The 19601-nt window shown below is 37.7% G+C and overlaps 1 protein-coding gene across 1 annotated transcript; it reads left to right on the forward strand.

Moving 5' to 3' along the window:
* Positions 1-5311: 5311 nt before the first annotated feature.
* gpr173 (G protein-coupled receptor 173) lies at positions 5312-18974 on the forward strand. Its single transcript, XM_051116501.1, has 2 exons — positions 5312-6440; positions 13710-18974. The coding sequence occupies exon 2, from the start codon at positions 13933-13935 to the stop codon at positions 15094-15096; it is 1164 nt and encodes a 387-aa protein (XP_050972458.1). The 5' UTR covers positions 5312-6440; positions 13710-13932; the 3' UTR covers positions 15097-18974.
* The last annotated feature ends 627 nt before the right edge of the window (positions 18975-19601 follow it).

Below are 19601 nucleotides of genomic sequence, written 5' to 3' on the forward strand. Positions count from 1 at the left end.
GGTTGGGTTAAATGTTTAACCTTTAAAGCTTCTGGGTAGTTTTATTTAAACCAAACTATTGTTAAAAAATTATTATATGGCTGGCTTAAAATGAACCCAAAATAGGTAAATTAAAAAATCAGACACATAATTACTAGAGGCATCAGCAATAATCAGAAGGTGAACATTTGTTAATAAGCTATTAAACAATGTTTATTATTTATTATACTCATTAATAAATGCTCAGTTACTAAACATATTAATAAATTAGCATTTTCAACCTATTTTGGGTTCATTTTGAGGGGAGACACTGCAGGCAAAAACCTTTTTTTTTATGCACCTGTCAAGTTTGAGATTTTGGTTTATCGTGAAGTGTTTTTTTAGACTAGTGGAAAGAAAACATCCAAAAGACACTGGTAAGTGTTAAGTGTGTCAATAGATTTCAATTACAATACATATTTTTAAAGGCTGTTTTCTCTAAATGAGTTTTTTCTCCTATACTGAGCCATAAATTTCCACTTCAGTAGTTTTTACACACACCAAACTTTACATTTTTATTCCTGTCTATATCCTGAAGGTTTTTACGGAGAGATTTGTTCATATATAATTTGCTTGATTTTATCCAACATTTTATTCCCCCCCAAAAAACTGTACAAATATATTGTTTTCTATCTGTTTTAAGTATTTTCTGAATTATGGAGTGACAAAATGCCCTCTGTAAAACCATTTGACTCTAATATGTCAAAAGAAAATCAAACAAGAACATTGACACTGACTTCTTTTTTTAAAAAATGTTTAGAGTTTTGTACTAGAAATGTTTGCAAATTAGTACATATTTCATTATATAATTCCTCATTGGGTAAGTAAGGTGATAACTATTACTTAATTTTTTTACCCTATTCAGTTGCAGTGTCTCGCAAGAAATGCAGGTGTTTTTAAACAATAATGGAGTTAAAGAAAACTACTCAGAAGGTTGGGTTAAACATTTAATCCAAGCGCTGAGTCAAAACAACCCAATCAATGGGTTTGTCTGTATTTCACTCAGCGCTGGGTTGTTTTTAACCCAGAATTTTGTGTAATGGTAATACTAATTGAGTGTAACAATAAACATCACCATCATAAAGTCTAAAGATCATTATCATTTTGACTGTATCTCTTTCTCTCCAGTTTTCTCTTTTGTATTCAGAAATGTAACCAGAATATAACTAATAATTGCTCCCTAGAAATTGCATAAATGATTACATGAAAATCAATGTATGATTCTTAACAATTATGCAGGCAATTCTGTGTATATTACATGCAATATTCAACGTAACCTTTTGTGCCACTTTTATGAGAAATAAGCGAAAACCATGAAGGTGAAATCATCATCCGTCATCTGAAGAAAGGTGCATTAACAATTTCCTACCGCTGTGCCATTGTTCAAAAGAAAGTTCCTTTATTCTCATTTCTCTCCTACAGTATGTGGTATAAGAAAACACAGAGTCACACTGCAGAGCAAAGGTAACAACAAAAACGTAATAATAACAGTAATGTAGTAAGCCAGCTGCATAATAACATCTGACAATGTTTAATAAAAGGATGATTCACCCCAGAAATGAAAATCCTGTCATCATTTACTCACCCTCATGTTGTTCCAAACCTGTACGGCTTGCTTTCTTCTGTGAAACACACATGCACATAAAAAAATAAATAAATAAAATAAAAAAGTCGACTGTCCATACAGTGAAAATCAGTGGGGTCCAATGTTGTTTGAACCCCAATATTCTTCATAATATCACGCAGTTATGAACATCATGAGGGTGAGTTAGAAATTAGAATGTTTTCAATCTGGGTTGAACTATCCGTTTAATATTTTTGTGAGTATTTTTTATATTTTCAGTGCAATATATATCAGTATAAAATATCCTTAGTGAGGATTGTTGCACTGAATGAAACAAGCTGAAGAAAGTCCCTGGAGAAGATCAACTAAACAAAGTGCTTTGATTCACTTGGCAACCATTAAAATCTTTAAGCTGCCATGACCAGAACTGCAACGTTTAACCCTTTTGTTCTTTAGCAGCAAGGCTGCTATTTTTAAAGTATGACATTTTCTTGGCACGCATCTATATGTTTCTGGTTATCTGAATTTCTGCCTCAGTAGATATTTATCTTTTTTTTTTTTTTTTTTTTACACAAATGTGAGTCAAATGTGTTTTAAGTAGTATGACTCAGTATTTCTTATGGTAGGTGTCTGATTCAGCTGATTCGGATCCGTTTGTAGGCGTAAAAGACTGATTCTACATTGTATTGTCGCCACTGAAACAACATGACCCAATATTCATGTGTGAGAATTATCACACGAAGTACCAACCAGTGTCTGACCAAAGTGCTCGCGCTGTTGTTGAAATGTGAAACTGTCTGGGATTTTGAAAACTGGGTCTCACAGTGTTTTGTTATACATGTGACGCTTTGATCTTAAATTCTAACGACCAGCACGCATTCATCAACAAAACCACCGGTTACGGCTTCCAAAAACTCTGCTTACCACAGCTTCCATTGTAACAAACACCAACAACCGACCGTTAGTGAGTGACCTTTCTAGCAGAGGACCTTGGCGCTATTCTAAAATGGGTTTTGCTTGCAACACGTGCAGATATTTAAATCTTTTGCTTTTTCACAGCAGGATGTGACCGTTTAACTATTAACTTTTCGGGCGTATTTAATTACTGTATTGAATGCGCTGAATCAACGCATCCGATTCAAAATGACTAAACTTAACTGGTTTAATTTAATGCAAACAACTACGAAAACGGCTGCTGCGATCACACAGACACTCTCACACTCAAGAAATAAAATTTACATAAATGGGACTGTCCTCACAAGAGCAAACGACAAGTTTGTTTTGATGAGAATTCTTATTTTTGTGGTTGGCAAATGTCACACATGACATGTTCTGATTTCTGATAAGCTGCATTCTGATTTCCTCTGAAAGCCCGTCACTCAACATCGACAGTCACACGATTTTACCTGCCGTCAAATTTGCACAGATAAACACTTTCACTGGAACGAGTGACAAACGCCCTTCTAATTACGGAAAGAAACTCTCGCTTATCGCAAATAAACCTCTTTAGAATCAATGAACAAATTCCACGCTGTACTTCTATATTCTGTTGATATTTATCAGCGCTTAACGACTATTCTGCTATTTACGCTAGGCCTTGCATTGATCAGATGAACTGCATTATGGGTAAGGGATGGATGCTGATGCAGATGAAGTGGAGGTTAATTCATTATAAACATTCTGAATCACTTCTACAGACTATGAAACACATCTAAATAAACAGTTTTAAGCCAGTTTTTTTGCCCCTGAACTGGCCTCTGAGGTAGAGGTGAAGAAATTGATTTGCACAGGAAAGTAAATATGGAGCCTTCATCTGTGTTAACAGAAAAGAGAGGGATCGGTATTGCGCTATTATTAAAAACAAATCACAAAAGGTAAGTAAATTCAGAAGTACGCCATGTGACAAAATTCTGACAAACAAAATGAGCATTGGGAAGTTGTGGTAACATTTTCATAGAAATTGATATTAAACGTTAATATTATTTTAAATCATATTTTTAAATATCTTATTATATTTGTTGTTTTATATTATATTAAAATAGCACAAAACATTTATTCAGCCATTAACATCACACTAAAGAAATATAAAAAAATAAATAAATAAAAAAAAATATTTACGCCAGTGTCATCAGTGCTATAGGGAAATAAGGAGAAGAATAACAACGTGGAGTTAGTGGTAAAACCGTTCGCACCACAAACCAGTGTGTTCATAATTAAGATAATACATAAAATAATATGGTAAGACACACCAATTTGCAAAATCAAGCAGCAAAACAAGCTGTTTTGTACAGCTAAAAATAGCTGGACACGGATGAGACCGGAAGCCGCACCCATAAAAAGTACAAATGGCCGCACCCACTCTTACCTTCAGAAGAAGGTGGATAAATGACAAACTGATGTCTTCCTACAATTTGAAATAAGTTGAGTGTTTGAACTACGTACATCTATCGTTCTCTCCACTAGAGGGCGCGTAGTGGACACGGAGTGTCCTTATTCATTTAAAGTAAATGAGCTTTTTCTACTTGAGGCTAATGTTAGGTGATTTAAGATATTCAGATTATTAAGAAAAATATGTACAATTATTTTAACAATCGTAATAAAAGATTATACCTGAGTATACAACAAAGTTAAGGAAATATTTAGACTTCTATGAGGTAACAACGTTCAACTTTACAGCCCAAAAAATCATGTTTACACATCAGACCGTGATTGCACTAATGCAGTGTTATAAGCATCACATATGAATCGTCTTACTGATACAAAGGGAAAGCTTTCATCTGACTGCATAATAAAATATTTAAACTGTAGCCTGTATTTACATTTTTGTGCTGCCTCCAAATCATATCAACTTTTAAAAATGTTACCAAACATGCCTGTTTTGTACTTTCGTTCCTTTCAGGTGACTGATTGTGTGTCCTCAAGTCGGCTTTCCCTTTGTCGGGTAAGGCCATCTGTTCCTGCGGCTTCCAGCGGTTCAGGCAGCTGTTTGGCCGGGCATGAGGGCACGCAGCGGATCGTTGTGTCACGCAGAGACAAAACACCTTTTTACCAGGAAGTTACAGATAGATTAAACGCTCACACACCAAGGGCCTACTGAGTGAGCTGGCTTACAACATTCCTCTCTTCAATCAAAAATGTGCCAAAGACCCAAAAGCCATGAAGGAGAGACAGGAGTGTTGTAAACACATTCTGTTTAAATTCTGATGTAGTCCTACATTAATAAAATAAAACAAAATAAATTTATTTTCCACAACGTTACATGAATTTATTACGACAAATTTGTCACTGGGGCAGTACCCTAAGGTACAAAACATTTATTTACCTCTAAATTGTAGCAGAAAGTACATATTTACTTAAAAGTAGACCTACAAAATAGTACCTAAAGTACTAATAGTTTGTAAAATAAATAAAATAAAAAACCGCATGCTTCAAAAAAGTAAATAAAATGTAATTTTCTGCACGGACATTATTAAATGTTAACCCTAAAACACAAGACAACACAATGGTTATGAAACCGTAAGTAAAAATGTAATTATTCTGATGCCATTCTTCATCACCCACCTAATTAAAAAAAGGTAAACACATATTTAAAAAATAATTAAAAACTACATATATGCAATCTTTTCGTAAAAATGCTAATTTTATGTTTTTAAAAAACACTGGCCATTTAAAAGTTCTGGTTGTCTGTGTGACTTCAGTGCACCACTGTGACTGTACGTTAGGAAGAACAGCGTCAATGAGTCTTCCGAAAAATCCCGAGACGTTTCCGAAGGAATCCGATCCAGAGAAAACTGAGGTAGAGCGCAGAGACGGGAGCCGCTGTTTCCAATTCACCATCGCAGAAGAACCCATTTCATTTCGTTCATTTTTCGTTACCATTCTTAATTCAGCGATGGCACCGGGATACTGACAGTCATGGCGAATTCCCGAGCAAAGAATCGGGTCTGACTGCCATGTGTGATCCATCTTTTTTGCGCCTTGCATCACAGACCGTACCAGGCTTATGCATTTTAAATATATAGGGCGCTTACATGTACTGTGTACATGTCTCCACATAGACCGACTACAGTATGTGAGAGGACAACGTTGATGGCAATGGATATACCGAGGGATGGTGCGTGATGAAGCGGATTTATTCCCGTCGAAGATAAGATGTGTATCGGTGTGGCGTGGGAGAAAATGTCTTTGGCTCCAGCCAGAAAATGAAGATGGGAAGAAGCGCCTTGTCCTGTAGCCCAGCAGCGAGAGCCAGTCGTTATTTACACATCTAAATCTGCGCACAAAATAATGATACTGACGCTGTGTCTCAGGATTAAACGGTACCACAAAACACAGCAGAAATAGAGTAATTGTGCTATTAAACTCTGCTTGATTTAGTCACCGTGTGATGGGAATATACTGCTAAGGCTTGGCCTAGCTTTATGGAAAACCCGAAGACATGACATGCACACGAAAAAAGAGGAAACGATATTTTTTGTTTTTTAAAACCCGTACGTGTGTAATATTCCAGCTTCTGGCATAATATTGTTTAAAGCGTTCAGCAAAAGACTTTCCAGCGAAACAGGTCTTGTTTCTGTTTTTCAGACGTGACCATTCCCTGTATTAATTAATTCATTAATTATTTTTTTTTCATTCTCTGTTGTTCATAAAGGACGTCGAGGTTCGTCTTGGATTACAATTTGGATTCATGTGCGATTCCTTGAACGCGTTGTGTCGGGTCGAAAAAACGTATTTGCACCTTTTTGTGTGTGTTTTTATTTTTTATTTATTTTTATTTTTTATATATTTGCAACAAGCTCCCGTTAAGGCCTACCATCGAGACAAGATCCATTGTCTGGAGGAAGATCGAGAATTATAGGTAAGAGCTCCATCACATTATGACTCTTATATTTGACGTTTATCATATAATTAACTGCAAAATGAGGGATGCGAGTACTGGAGCATTTAAATAATAACAAATAATAAATCAAATAATAATAATAATGTAAAAAAACATCAGTGACTCTCGCCATGACGCATACTATGTACTGAAGTGAAATGCAGGCCTGTTTTATGCATTTGTTATTTCATTGTCCCTCATGCAAACACGCGCAAAGCGCGCGCCCGGAATAAGACACACACACACACACACACACACACAGGGAGAGACGCTGTAGTTCTTCATGATATCTCATGATAACCGTGCGGGTCACAATGCTCAGCACATCCAAGAAGATGTGAATCGCACCCAAGAGAGTTAGATAACGAAATATCAGTGTAACACTGTCTGGGACTGTAGGTTATATGCGCTCTGACAGTGTCCATACGGGTCATTTGCACTTTTGCGTATTGGCTGTGCGGGTCACGTCATTAGTTCTAGGTGATTCATTATTTTTATGCTCTTTCATGTGTTTGAAGGAAAACCATCGACTGTAAAACAGGCTCCGGCTCAATAAACGATTCATGTATGTCAGTATGGCGCATCACCGAGCGCACCGATAGCCAACCGCAAATGAATATGATGGAGATACGGAGAAAACGTTTTAGAAAAGCCAACCACGAACGACGGGATCACATTGTTCTTTCTGTATCGTATCAAAACGATAGGTGTGGGAGAGTCGAAATGATTCAGGCTCGTTTGGTTGGTGAATTCCGCGTCGCCTCCTCCCACCGAGACCACGGTAGCGATATTCACTGCTGTTGCTATCCAGCCTTCTACCTCCAACCAACTCCCTTTACATCTGACTCCTCCCAACGACATCGAAGGCCTTCTCACTATTAATGCGAGATAAGAGCACACTAAACCTCTGGAGGGAAGTATTAAAGACTCGGAATAATTAATATAACACAATCATAACCCAAGGGATGACAACTGTAATGGGTACAATGGAGCTAAAGGACCCCCTTAAGAAAAATGTTGGTGTGTGTGTGTGTGCATTTCTGAGTGTGTGGAAAAAAAATGTTTCTTTTCACTGAATATTGTCGATAAATCTATAATTTGTCTATATATCTTTACTGAATCATTGTCATTAGCTTTCTTTTTTGTGTTTTACTGTTTTGTTTTTATACAGTTCCAGCTATTTTACAATATTAGTACAGGTGAATCTCTGTGATTAGGGCCCATTTCCATATTTATCTTAACAAATGTATTCATTTCCAGAGAATTGTATTTTTTTAAAAAGGGAACCTTAAGCTCTCTATGGACTTTTTACCCCAAATACTAACATTTCAATTATTTGACCAAGTAATTTGCCTGACAATAGCAACAAATTTGTAACATTTAGAAATAATCTAATCAAATCTAACCTTTTGGCACTGCACATAACAAACATATGAGATAAAATAATAGCGGTAAGTTTGTGTTAAGGCAAGTACTGTGTTGCTAAATAGTAGGAAATCAAAATGAAAAGTCTTTGACTTAAGAGGCTATACTACACCATAGGGATATTTAAATTCATTAGATTACATGTGGGCCAGCAGACCAGTTAGTTCTCAAAATATATAGCTTACATTCTATACTGAATATCTGAGAGATATCAAAGGGCATATCAAAGAATTGAGGAGGAAAGGAGGGTAAATTCTCTTTCATTGAGCAAATGAAACTTCCAGCCGCCCTATTTGGAATGCGTACGTGTCTCCCACGAGTATGTCTAGAGCTGAGAAAATAGAGAGACGTGAACTTTCACTTATGTAGGTGACATGAATGACAGTACCAGCTCTGACACATCCAAATAAGCCACATTCTTATTTAGCCCTTTACTTCACAGAACAAAGCACCGGCACATTAGCATTTACTGTGGGAAAAATCTGCACGCAAATTGTCATCTTTGGACTGTAACAATGTTAATACTCCCCCCATACCAGGTCACCTAACTGAAACCTTTTCAAGTGAAAAATGTGACATTAAGCACTTGGGAAACAGTTGTTCGGGTTTCATATTCCTTGAGCCTTTCATCTTTTATTTGCATAAAGGTGAGGTGAGGTGACACGCATGTAGTACACTGTCTGGCTTCACATTTATCATATTTATATGTTTTGGTCAGTCTGTTTCTACCCAAATGTTGCCACAACTGAAAACATCTTCTGAACAATAACAATACTTTACTGAAATTGAAACCGCCAGTTGAAATAACACCTGTAACTGATGAACAATTTGTAAACCGGTTACAACAGGTTGTCATGGTAAGGTTGTAACATTTTATCTTCTCTCTGACAGAAACATTCACTTTAGTCGCCGTTCTGGCTGATTATTCCTCATGAGTGACACTTTCCTTCTCAGCTCACCTCAACGCATACAATTCTGAGTTGCATTCAGGCTTACAAAGACACATACACCGCACAAGGCAGAAGGACCCTGTAGCCTAGCAACAAGCAGCTGTAATTGCTGTGACACAAGTGAATTAGTGTTTCTGCTCTAAAACAATGGGTCGGCGCAGCTCTATCTCCTGTTGGACTAAGGTACTCAGTGACTTTGTCATCGGCTGGCGTCTACTTTTAGCTTTCTCTCTACCAGAGGATGTTAGCCGGTGAGGGTTAGCACAAATGGCTCTTTAAATGCTGCCAATAGCACCACAGAAGGTGAAGGTATACACCTGAATTCATGAATCAATGCTTTTTCACATTGAGAGAGTGGGGTAATGCTAGCTTGGCTCTTCTACGGCACAGCAGGGGATGTGTCTGTGCAAGTATACGTGCCCTCGTCTGAATACCATCAACCTGGGGCGGAGACTGCCTTTTCGGTATATGTGGGTGCAAATGAGAAACTCTGGTTTAGGTGGAACTTCCAGAAACATTTAGTGAAAAGTGGGCCGAAATTATTCATGCTGTATCTATATAGTTTGTTCAAGCCGTCACCGAGCTCTGCTGTCGCCTTCAATGCAGATGAGAAAAGCTTTCCCATCCGCTAACTCTTTCATTGCCCATCCACCCCCCTTGCCCCCGCATCCCGGTCCACATGCCTATACTCAAGACATGAAAAGTGATGTGTTGTAGCCTAGCAACAATGAGGTAATTACCATGAAAGACTAGTTGCTGGCATGCCATGTAGCGTGTGGTAGAAACAGCTGATCTGCTCGGCACTAAGGGGGAAGCAGAAGATGTTCCTCAGCATGTTACAGCAGATGCTTACAGGAGCCCTGCTTATCCCATTCAGCAGATTATTGATTGATCTGTTTACTGCTGGACACAATTAAAATACCTTTTTGCTGTCAGGTGCTCTTTTTTCTATTCTTTCTGAAGTGTTTTTTACATTTACTGTAGGCACTTATGATTAAAAGATTTTTATTGTTTAAACAACTAACATTTTAGTTGATCTGTTCTGATCATGTTGTTTATTCTTTTAAAATATTAATATTTAAAGAAGTCCAAAAATGTACACATATATTGTCATCCAAGATGTTCATGTCTTTCTTTCTTCAGTCGTAAAGAAATTATGTTTTTGGTTATTTAGTAGACTGTTATGGTGCCCCGAGTTTGAACTTCCAAAAGACAGTTTAAATGTGGCTTCAAACGATCCCAAATGCGGTTGTAAACAATTCCAGCTGAGAAAGAAGGGTGTTATCTAAAGAAAATGATCGGTTACAATTTATATACTTTTTTAACGTCAAACGCTCGTCTTGTCTTGCTGTGCCTGAACTCTGTTTTTTTCCAGTTCATGACAGTTAGGGTATGTCGAAAAACTCCCATCTCATGTTCTTCCTCAACTTCAAAATGGTCCTATATCGCTGTTTTACCTTTTTTTGTTAAGGGTGTTTGATCTACTTTGCATGTTCACTTTGCAAAGACTGGGTTGGTACTTCTGCAGTGATGTAGGATGATTTTGAAAGGATTTTTGAAGTTGAGGGAGAAAATACGTTTGCAGTTTTTCGACCCTAACTGTCTTGAGCCAGAATACACAGAGTTCAGGGAGAGCAAGACGAGACAAGCTTTTGAGATTGAAAAGTAGTTGAATTGTATTTTTTAAATGAAAATAACCGATTGTTTCGCTAGATAAGACCCTTCTTCTTTGGCTGGGATCGTTTACAGCTGCATTTAAACTGCATTTTGAAGTTCAAATTCGGGGCACCATAGAAGTCCATTATATGAAGAAAAATCCTGAAATGTTTTCCTCAAATAACATAATTTCTTTACGACTGATGTTTTTCATTCACTTCATTTAATTCATATTTAATGTTACTGAAACCTTAAATTTATTAAACTAAAAAGAATCATAAACTGTAGCCGTTACCTGACAGACACTACATAAAGTGTCTTGGGAATTCACTCTAAATCTGTCCCTATACATTTACATGCAAAGTTGAAATCAAGCTGCAGCAGATTTTTGCATAATTGAGGCATATTCTTTATCGTTCTGACACAATGCGAAACCAAATCATGCGCCAACGCTCTTTGACAGCATACATAGATTGTGCACAACGCCCAGCACAACCACATTATCTAGGTCGAATTTGGACTTGCCACCATTTCCGCTGAACCATGTTTTTTCTTTGTTTTTTTATGTAAATACTGTGCCAAGTTAAAATATGTTTAACATTTAAAAACTTCTCCAGACATTTTTTCTTCTCTGTGTGTTAAGTTCCATTCTACTTTTTCGTGTTAACGAGTTACATGAAATTTAATTACAAAATAAATGTAACTGTAATCTGTTACAACTACTGAGAAAAAAAATGTGGAAACAAATTACAGTTACTTAAGTAAATGTTAACGATTACAAAGTGGGTTACATCTGAATATTTTCACACATATACAGAGTAGATTGATTACTTTTGCAAATTGCGAGACTAAAATATGAAACTAATGTTTCAGGAGTTTAGGACACATGCTTATTTGATTCCTAACTTATTTCCTATTTGAATTCATGTGTATGCTTTATTTTTTTTTAAGATTAACTGTTTTTTTCCAGTATATTGTTAAATGCCAGTGTTTCCTGTCATAACTATGCCACATTTGATTTCAAAAACAGTGTCATGGCTACGAAACTATATTTGTTATGATTTTAATTTTTTTTTTAAAAGAGAAGTTCACTTCCAGAAAAAAAATTAACAGATAATGTACTCACCCCCTTGTCATCCAAGATCTTCATGTTTTTCTTTATGCAGTCACAAAGAAATTGTTTTTTGAGGAAAACATTTCAGGAATTTTCTCCATATAATGGATGGCCTCGAGTTTGAAATTCTAAAATGGAGAACATTTCTGAAATGTTTTTCTCAAAAAAACAATTTCTTTACGTCTAAAGAAAGACTGACATGAACATCTTGGATGCCAAGGGGGTGAGTACATTATCTGTAAGTTTTTGTCCTGGAACTGAACTTCTCCTTTAACCCCAGAACGATCTCAGAGGTGCTTAAGTCTGATTTTGTGGTGGCTGTGCTTTAAAATTCATTTTTTATAATCTTAATTCAAGTGATGGAGGATTTTGAGAAGTCTGACAGTAATTTGTGTTGAGTACTGCTGTAAGGTTAACCCTGCCTGCTTTAAATGTTTCAAAATGATTAACAGTTGAAAACATTTGTTTTAGAATTTTAGAAAGTAATCACAAAGTATATTAAATGTAATCAGTTACATTACCAAAGCAATTAAAATAGTTACACTACTTATTAAATTTTAAATAGGGTAACTTGTAATCTGTAACCTAGTACATTTCCGAAGTAACCTTCCCAACACTGATTATTTATTTCTGACTGGAATTTGGGCCTTTAAAGGGCTCGGAAATGTACTGACAGCCCTGTAAGCACACAGCAATAAACAGCAAATTTAAAAAGGAAAAAAAAAAAAGACAAAAAAGCAAATTAAAGCAGAATTACTTCTGCTACTTGTCTCATCTTTTACTTTGGGAATAATGGGCGACCAGCATTAGTGTAGTTTGAAATCTGAACATTTCTGGTACAAATAAGTGAATGTAAATAATATGGTAAATAACTTCAGGTTATTTCCATTGATTGTTTTGCTTTTTAAAGGATTAGTTCACTTTCAGAACAAAAATGTACAGATAATTTATTCAACCCTTTGTCATCCAAGATGTTAACGCCTTTCTTTCTTCAGTTGTAAAGAAACTGTGTTTATTTTAGGTTTTTCTCCATATAGTGGACTTCTATGGTGTCTGCGAGTTTGAACTTCCAAAATGCAGTTTCAGTGCAGCTTCAAATGGCTCTAAACGATCCCAGCCGAGGAATAAGAATCTTATCTAACAAAACAATCTGCCATTTTCTAAAAAATAAAATAAAAATGTATATACTTTTTAACCACAAATGCTCGTCTCGTCTTGCTCTGTCATACGCACACTGCAAAAAATGCTCTTCTTACTTAGATTTTTTGTCTTGTTTCCAGCCAAAATATCTAAAAATCCTAAAATCAAGAAGGATTTTCTAGACAAGCAAAAAATATTGTCTTGTTTTCAGAAAAAAGCAAGTCAAAACTAAGTGAGTTTTTACTTGAAACAAGCAAAATAATCTTGTTTTCTGCTTGAAATAAGATTATTTTGCTTACCCCACTGGCAGATTATTTTGCTTGTTCTAAGCAAAAACTTAGAATTTAAAATCATTTTTAAATTATTTAAAATATTTAAAATTAATTTATTTAAAATAAAGTTTTATTTAAAATAAAACTTAAATTTGATGTCTTTTTTTCTGAAAACAAGACATTAATTTTTGCTTGTCTAGAAAATTCTTCTTGGTTTAAGAATTTTTTGATATTTTGGCTGGAAACAAGACAAAAAATCTAAGTAAAAAAAGCATTTTTTCCAGTGCATGCATACTCTGTGGACTTGGTTCAAAACAGGGTATGTTGAAACGTTTTTTCCAAATTATGAATTACTGTAGTAGTTTTAGAGTTACTTTTTTTTATTCTGCACCAGTAGTTCGCTGTTGTATTTGTGTGGTTTCTTCAATACTCCAACAACTTCATATATTTTATTTGCAAGGAGAAACTAAACTTTAAAAATGCTGTAGTGGTATTGAGAAAAAAAAATCTCTCTCTTTCCTGCATCAATATCACTTAATGTTATCTCACTCTTCTTGACCTAAAACTCCTCCTCTCAGGAATTACAAAAATGCTATACATTCCCCAAAAATCAGTAGTGTCTGGTCTTTAAAGACCAGCATTTGCTAGTGTGAAAAACAAGAGTAACAAATGTTTTGTTCTCTATTCATAGGTGTGGAGGCCAGAAGAGGTGGTGCATTTGAAGGGACGCTCCAAAGAGAACTGTACAAAAATGGGGCAATGCAGATCAAGCTTCTCTCGTTCCATTTGAGACAACAACGAAAGGCAACCACGAGGACGGACGACAGCTCAGCCGGAGGAGGCGGAGGTGGAGGAGGGAGTGGAGGAAGTGGAGGAGTTGAAGGAGGAGGTGTGCAATTCGAGCAGCAAAAGGGATGGCCAACGGAAACGCAAGCAGCGATGGGCCTGGGAACCCCTTGGCGGCCGTGGTGTCTACGACAGGTGGCGTGATGGGCGGAGCGCCTTCTTCGGCAGTGTCTACCTATGTGAAACTCGTCCTTCTGGGGCTGATCATCTGCATCAGCCTGGTGGGCAACTTAGTGGTCTCCCTGCTGGTGTTGCGGGACAGAGCCCTACACAAAGCACCCTACTACTTTCTTCTGGACCTCTGCCTCGCCGACACCATCCGCTCGGCGGTCTGCTTTCCCTTCGTCCTGGTGTCCATCAAGAACGGCTCGGCCTGGACTTACAGCGTGCTCAGCTGCAAGGTGGTGGCCTTCATGGCCGTCCTTTTTTGCTTCCATGCTGCCTTCATGCTGTTCTGCATTAGCGTCACGCGCTACATGGCCATCGCCCACCACCGCTTCTACTCCAAGCGAATGACCTTCTGGACCTGCGTGGCGGTGGTGTGCATGGTCTGGACGCTGTCGGTCGCCATGGCGTTCCCACCCGTCTTTGACGTCGGCACCTACAAGTTCATCCGCGAGGAGGACCAGTGCATCTTTGAACATCGCTACTTCAAGGCCAATGACACGCTAGGCTTCATGCTGATGCTGGCCGTGCTCATCCTGGCGACTCACGTGGTCTACATGAAGCTCCTGCTGTTCGAATACAAGCACCGAAAGATGAAGCCCGTCCAGATGGTTCCAGCCATCAGCCAAAACTGGACCTTTCACGGACCTGGAGCCACAGGCCAGGCGGCCGCAAACTGGATAGCAGGGTTCGGCCGTGGCCCAATGCCTCCCACTTTATTGGGCATCAGGCAGAACTTGCACAACCAGAACAGACGCCTGCTAGGCATGGAGGAGTTTAAGGCCGAGAAGCAGCTTGGCAGGATGTTCTATGTCATCACCTTGTTTTTTCTGGTGCTCTGGTCCCCGTACATTGTGGCCTGTTACTGGCGGGTCTTTGTGAAGGCGTGCACCATCCCGCACCGGTATCTTTCCACCACCGTGTGGATGAGTTTCGCCCAAGCGGGCGTGAACCCCATCATCTGCTTTTTCCTCAACAAGGACCTGAAGAAGGGCCTGCTGGCCCACCTGCCTCCCTGCTGTAGAACTCCACCTCAACTGCCCCGTGAGCCTTACTGTGTCATGTGAAGATGAGTGTTCATTCATGATGTTTTGGGTTTTTTCTTTTTTTTCTTTCTCTTCTGGATGGTCGGAGAGTGGACAGCCAGGGGGGAGGGAATAAGAAGTCTTTACAGATGGAGACACGGACGAACTTTAAGAGCTGTTGTGGCCTTTGATTCAGTTTAAGATGCTTTAAAAGGGGGTGGATGTCATGGAATAAGCATCTACTGTCACCTTAATGATTTTAAGGGGGAAATGGGCTCTACGCTAATGTGTGATTTGGTAAATCAACTCTAAATAGGTTTGAAGAACCGTATGCTTTGCGTTAGGGTGTTGTAAATCAACCAAACTGGTGGTCTGTTTCATGGTGAATGTATGAAGGCTATTGTCAAATGGCTTCTTGTGATCGATCTCAGCAAACATTACCATTTGGTTTGGCTCAGTATCTGTATCCCTCTACCAGGATCCTGAGGGCCTCAAAGATTTACAAAAATATTGTTCATGCCTTGTGAACAGCTGCACTCCTGGCAGAGTAATTTATATTATTTGAACTACTGATTCAAAAATACTCTATGTGCATGTGTATAACCTTATCTTTAAGGGGAAAAACTTGAGATTTAACTATTTTTAAGAATGAGTGCCAAGCATTAGCCTCTAGGAACGAATGAGGCTGACAAAAAAAAAAGACAAAGTTCCTCAAATTTGTGCTAATTGGTTGGGCTGAATCCTTCCTGTGGCTCCATCAGGCAGGAATTAAGATGCTCATAAAACAGTGTTTATACACAAGCAACTTCCAGAACAAATAATATATTCAAAGGAATTGTAGATGAAAGGAACTGACTAAGATTATGAATTTGTGTGAAATATGGCCTATTCAGGTTTGTAGGCGCTCTTTCCCTAAGTAACATTTTTGCTGTAATTTATTGTTTTTTATTCATCTCTTTCTCTCAACTCTATTTACTTATTAATTTATAAAATATTCTCTAGCATTGCACAAACTCATGCCCTTATAATTTCAATAATGAATCTGAATATGTGAACAGTCTTATGATATTCAGAGCAAGAAGAGGTGAAGTGTTTTACTGTAAGTGGTCTCAATTTTGTGAAGAAACAGATCAGGGTTGAGTGAAAATACCGATCTGTCATGTATAACGTTTATCCTTCCGAACGATTGCACAGAAGGTGTTGTAGAGGAGAAGTTACGTAGTCTTTCGAGTCTTGAATTACTTGAATGAAAGTTTGCTAGCCTATCGGATCTATACAAAATCGAAACGTTTTTAATATGTGATTTTCATACATGTATCTTGGACGGTAATTAATTCAGCCTTTATGTTTTCTATCATATGTAAGTGAAAGGTAGGTTCAGTTTGCGTTTACTGTGTGTTGCATATTAACACATGATATGTGGATTCCTGAAAAGAAGCTGTTGGTCAGGTGGTAACGAGAAACCTGAAGTTGAATGTTTGTGCTGGATTGAAGTCTGATAATTCGGCCTCCTGTTAAACAAAAAATCTAATTTTAATCTTGTAAAAAAAAAATATGAATGTGTTTGAAGGAACAAACATGTAAGCTGTTAGTGGAATGTTTAGATTTATTTTTAAAAGTATTCCATTTCATTACGAGCTAACAAGTGGGTGAACTAAATTCCGAAACACGTTCAGTGTCAAATGAATTTCCCTTAATATTTTGCACACAACTCAAGAAATCATTGATCAGCCACATGATTTCTCTGGCATATTTTGACTTGAATCAGAATGCTGACCAATGCAGACAGGACAGATTGTAATATTTCTGTGAATGTTCAATGAGATCTCTCTGTCAGGTAGGCATGGGATTGGTAGGAGCGATCAGACTTTCTTTTTCTGAAACCTGTCATTGCGAGAACACAGAAAACAGCAGAAAACATCTATGATGAACAGAAAACGAGGAATAATTTTTTCTGTTATCTGCATTTTATGCCTTACTCCATTACCAAGGTTTAATGTTACCAATGCAAGAATGATCTGAAAGCTGTATGCTTCTATAGACACCAATAAATCATACTAAAACATATGCTGGGGAAAACACAACACTGTGTATTTGTGGATTATCAGAGGACACGTCTCGCTGCCCTTCACAAGCCTACGGGTTGCGGGAAAGACGGCTGCGTCGGCTGCATTATTGAATTTGCGAACTGCGACACACGGGAGTGTACAATTTTGCTCAGTTCTCTGGAGAGACTTGAATTTATGAAAAAAAAATAAAATAAAAACACGACACAGAGAGACACTTTGATTTTCCGTGGAATTAAAAGGAACTTCTTGGATTCTTAAGGATTTCTTTGAGACTTTTTTTCTTCTTCTTGTCTTTGGGTGGGATCGGGGTGGGGGACAGTATGTGAATGATGGTTTGGGCTATTGTTGTATTCACCTGTGAATAGGAAATCGCTTGGGTCGGTGTTGGGGCTGGGTGAAACGGATGTGATTTTGTAACGAGCAAAAATGCCTGGTAGAACATTTTTAGTTGCTTCAGGCATCTTATCTTTTGTAAAATAACTGTGAACCTCTGTGTAATTTCATGTGTATTATATGGACAACGCACTAACTTCAAGTGGGGGGCGGAGTGAAGGGTGGGATTACGACCCTTGATCGTCATCTTTTTACCACGCATGTGTGTGTGAGTGTTTACGCTGAGTATGAGTGCGTGGATGGAACTGGGTACTCATGAGGAACAAAGCGAAGGTGAAAGGTCAGACATACAGCATGTGATATGAACCACTCCTGCAGTTGATCCACTAAAACTTCACATTTTCATTGATACAACACAACTGTAAAGATTACGAAGAACTGAGCCTTAAATAAGACATAATGTTGATTAAAATCAACGGGGAATATGGATCATAACCACCACTCAAAAAGGAATATGTCTTGTTTACCAGACATCAGTCATTGTTTGACAATTCCGGCAAATATAAATTAATCATTTTTGTTTAAAAAAATCATGAATTAGTGTTGATATTCAAGTTGCTCCTTGGATTTTAAACTTTTATTTTACCAATCTTTTATTTTAGTGTTAACAGTTTAATCAGTCGTTTTTTATTTTAACTGCAATTCTGGGGCTTTTTTTCTCCTGGAATTTAAAAAGCTACAGTTAAACCATTGTGAACCATTTTGAAAAAGCTGCGAGTTGGAGTTTAATTATTCAAAACATCTAATTTAGCAGGCAAAAACTGTTACATAATTTATTTGTGGTAAGTCTTACTTATACCTGTGTCTTAATTTTCTGCCTTTTATATTAATTATTGATAGTGCCTGACTCGATCATCAATCAAATTTCAGATGAATTTCTTGTAATTGCCAAATATGAGTACATGATTTCATCATGTCGGCTCACTGAACTGATGAATGAATGAAAAAATCTTACAAAATAGGGTGACCATATGTGCCCTTTTTCCTAAACACATCCTGGCCAGGATTTCTGCATTGCCAAAAATATCTACGTGTTCCGGGTAATTTGATGTCAAACACCGATCGGTCTGCGTAGCGCTGCTTCAAGCAAGTATGAAAACAGGAAAACAAAGCCAAAACCTGGATACTTCAGGCAATACAAAAATCCTGGCCAGGACGTGTCTGGGAAAAAGGGCACGTATGGTCATTCTATATAAAACAGCTTTGAGATATACAAGCCACTCATACAGCCAACTATTACAAGAGCAATAGACAGCACCTATCCATCACGGGATAAAATTCACAGAACTGAAATTTTAGTTGAGCAACTCGGGAGTTGTTTATTTGCGAATGCATGATGAACGAAGGGGGTAAAGGCAAAACTGAGAAAAGAAACGTGAGTCAGCTTTCAGATATCTCGATCTGTAAATCAACAGGATTTTTTTTCCAACATGACAATAAAAGTTTACTTTTGTTGCATTTTTGACTCCTAATGTTGTGTGACGTTTTACTCAGTACAGTTAGCAATATTGGCCCTGTCCCAAATCGCACCCCTGAACCCTTTTGTGGCAAACGGTGGCTATTGGAAGTCCGCAAGACCACGTGAAGTGTGCCATTTGGGAAAGGCTCATTCTTGATTGAGTTCTAAAGTCTTTATTATTTTGTCAACACTTCTGTATCCTAAACTTTGCCATTTCGCAGGCACAAACTCATGTTCACAAACTTGGATTATGAGTTGACCTTTGACCTTAATCTGCCTGATACTTATGGCTGACGGTCTACACTGCAGAAAGGGCAGAGTGAGTCAGCTAAGATATGTCAGAGTGACACTCAACTCAGGATGGGCATTTCCTCTTGACAGACCAACAATTTAGATTAACTTCATATCAGATTTGAATGGGAAAACAATTACGTCTTTACAATGTTCCTCTGATGAGCATCTAACAACATCATATTGTAGCAGCCTACTGTGATGTCTCTATGGCTGCCTCAGTAATATTGTAATCTAAAGTTGACAGAGAGGTTCCATGGGAGTTCAACAGTGAAGTGATGAGCAGTATGCGGTGGATGAACATTAGTCCACTCGGCGTGAGATTGGCCATGGTT

This window comes from Labeo rohita, chromosome 8 (genome assembly GCF_022985175.1).
Source record: "Labeo rohita strain BAU-BD-2019 chromosome 8, IGBB_LRoh.1.0, whole genome shotgun sequence".
NCBI lineage: Eukaryota > Metazoa > Chordata > Actinopteri > Cypriniformes > Cyprinidae > Labeo > Labeo rohita.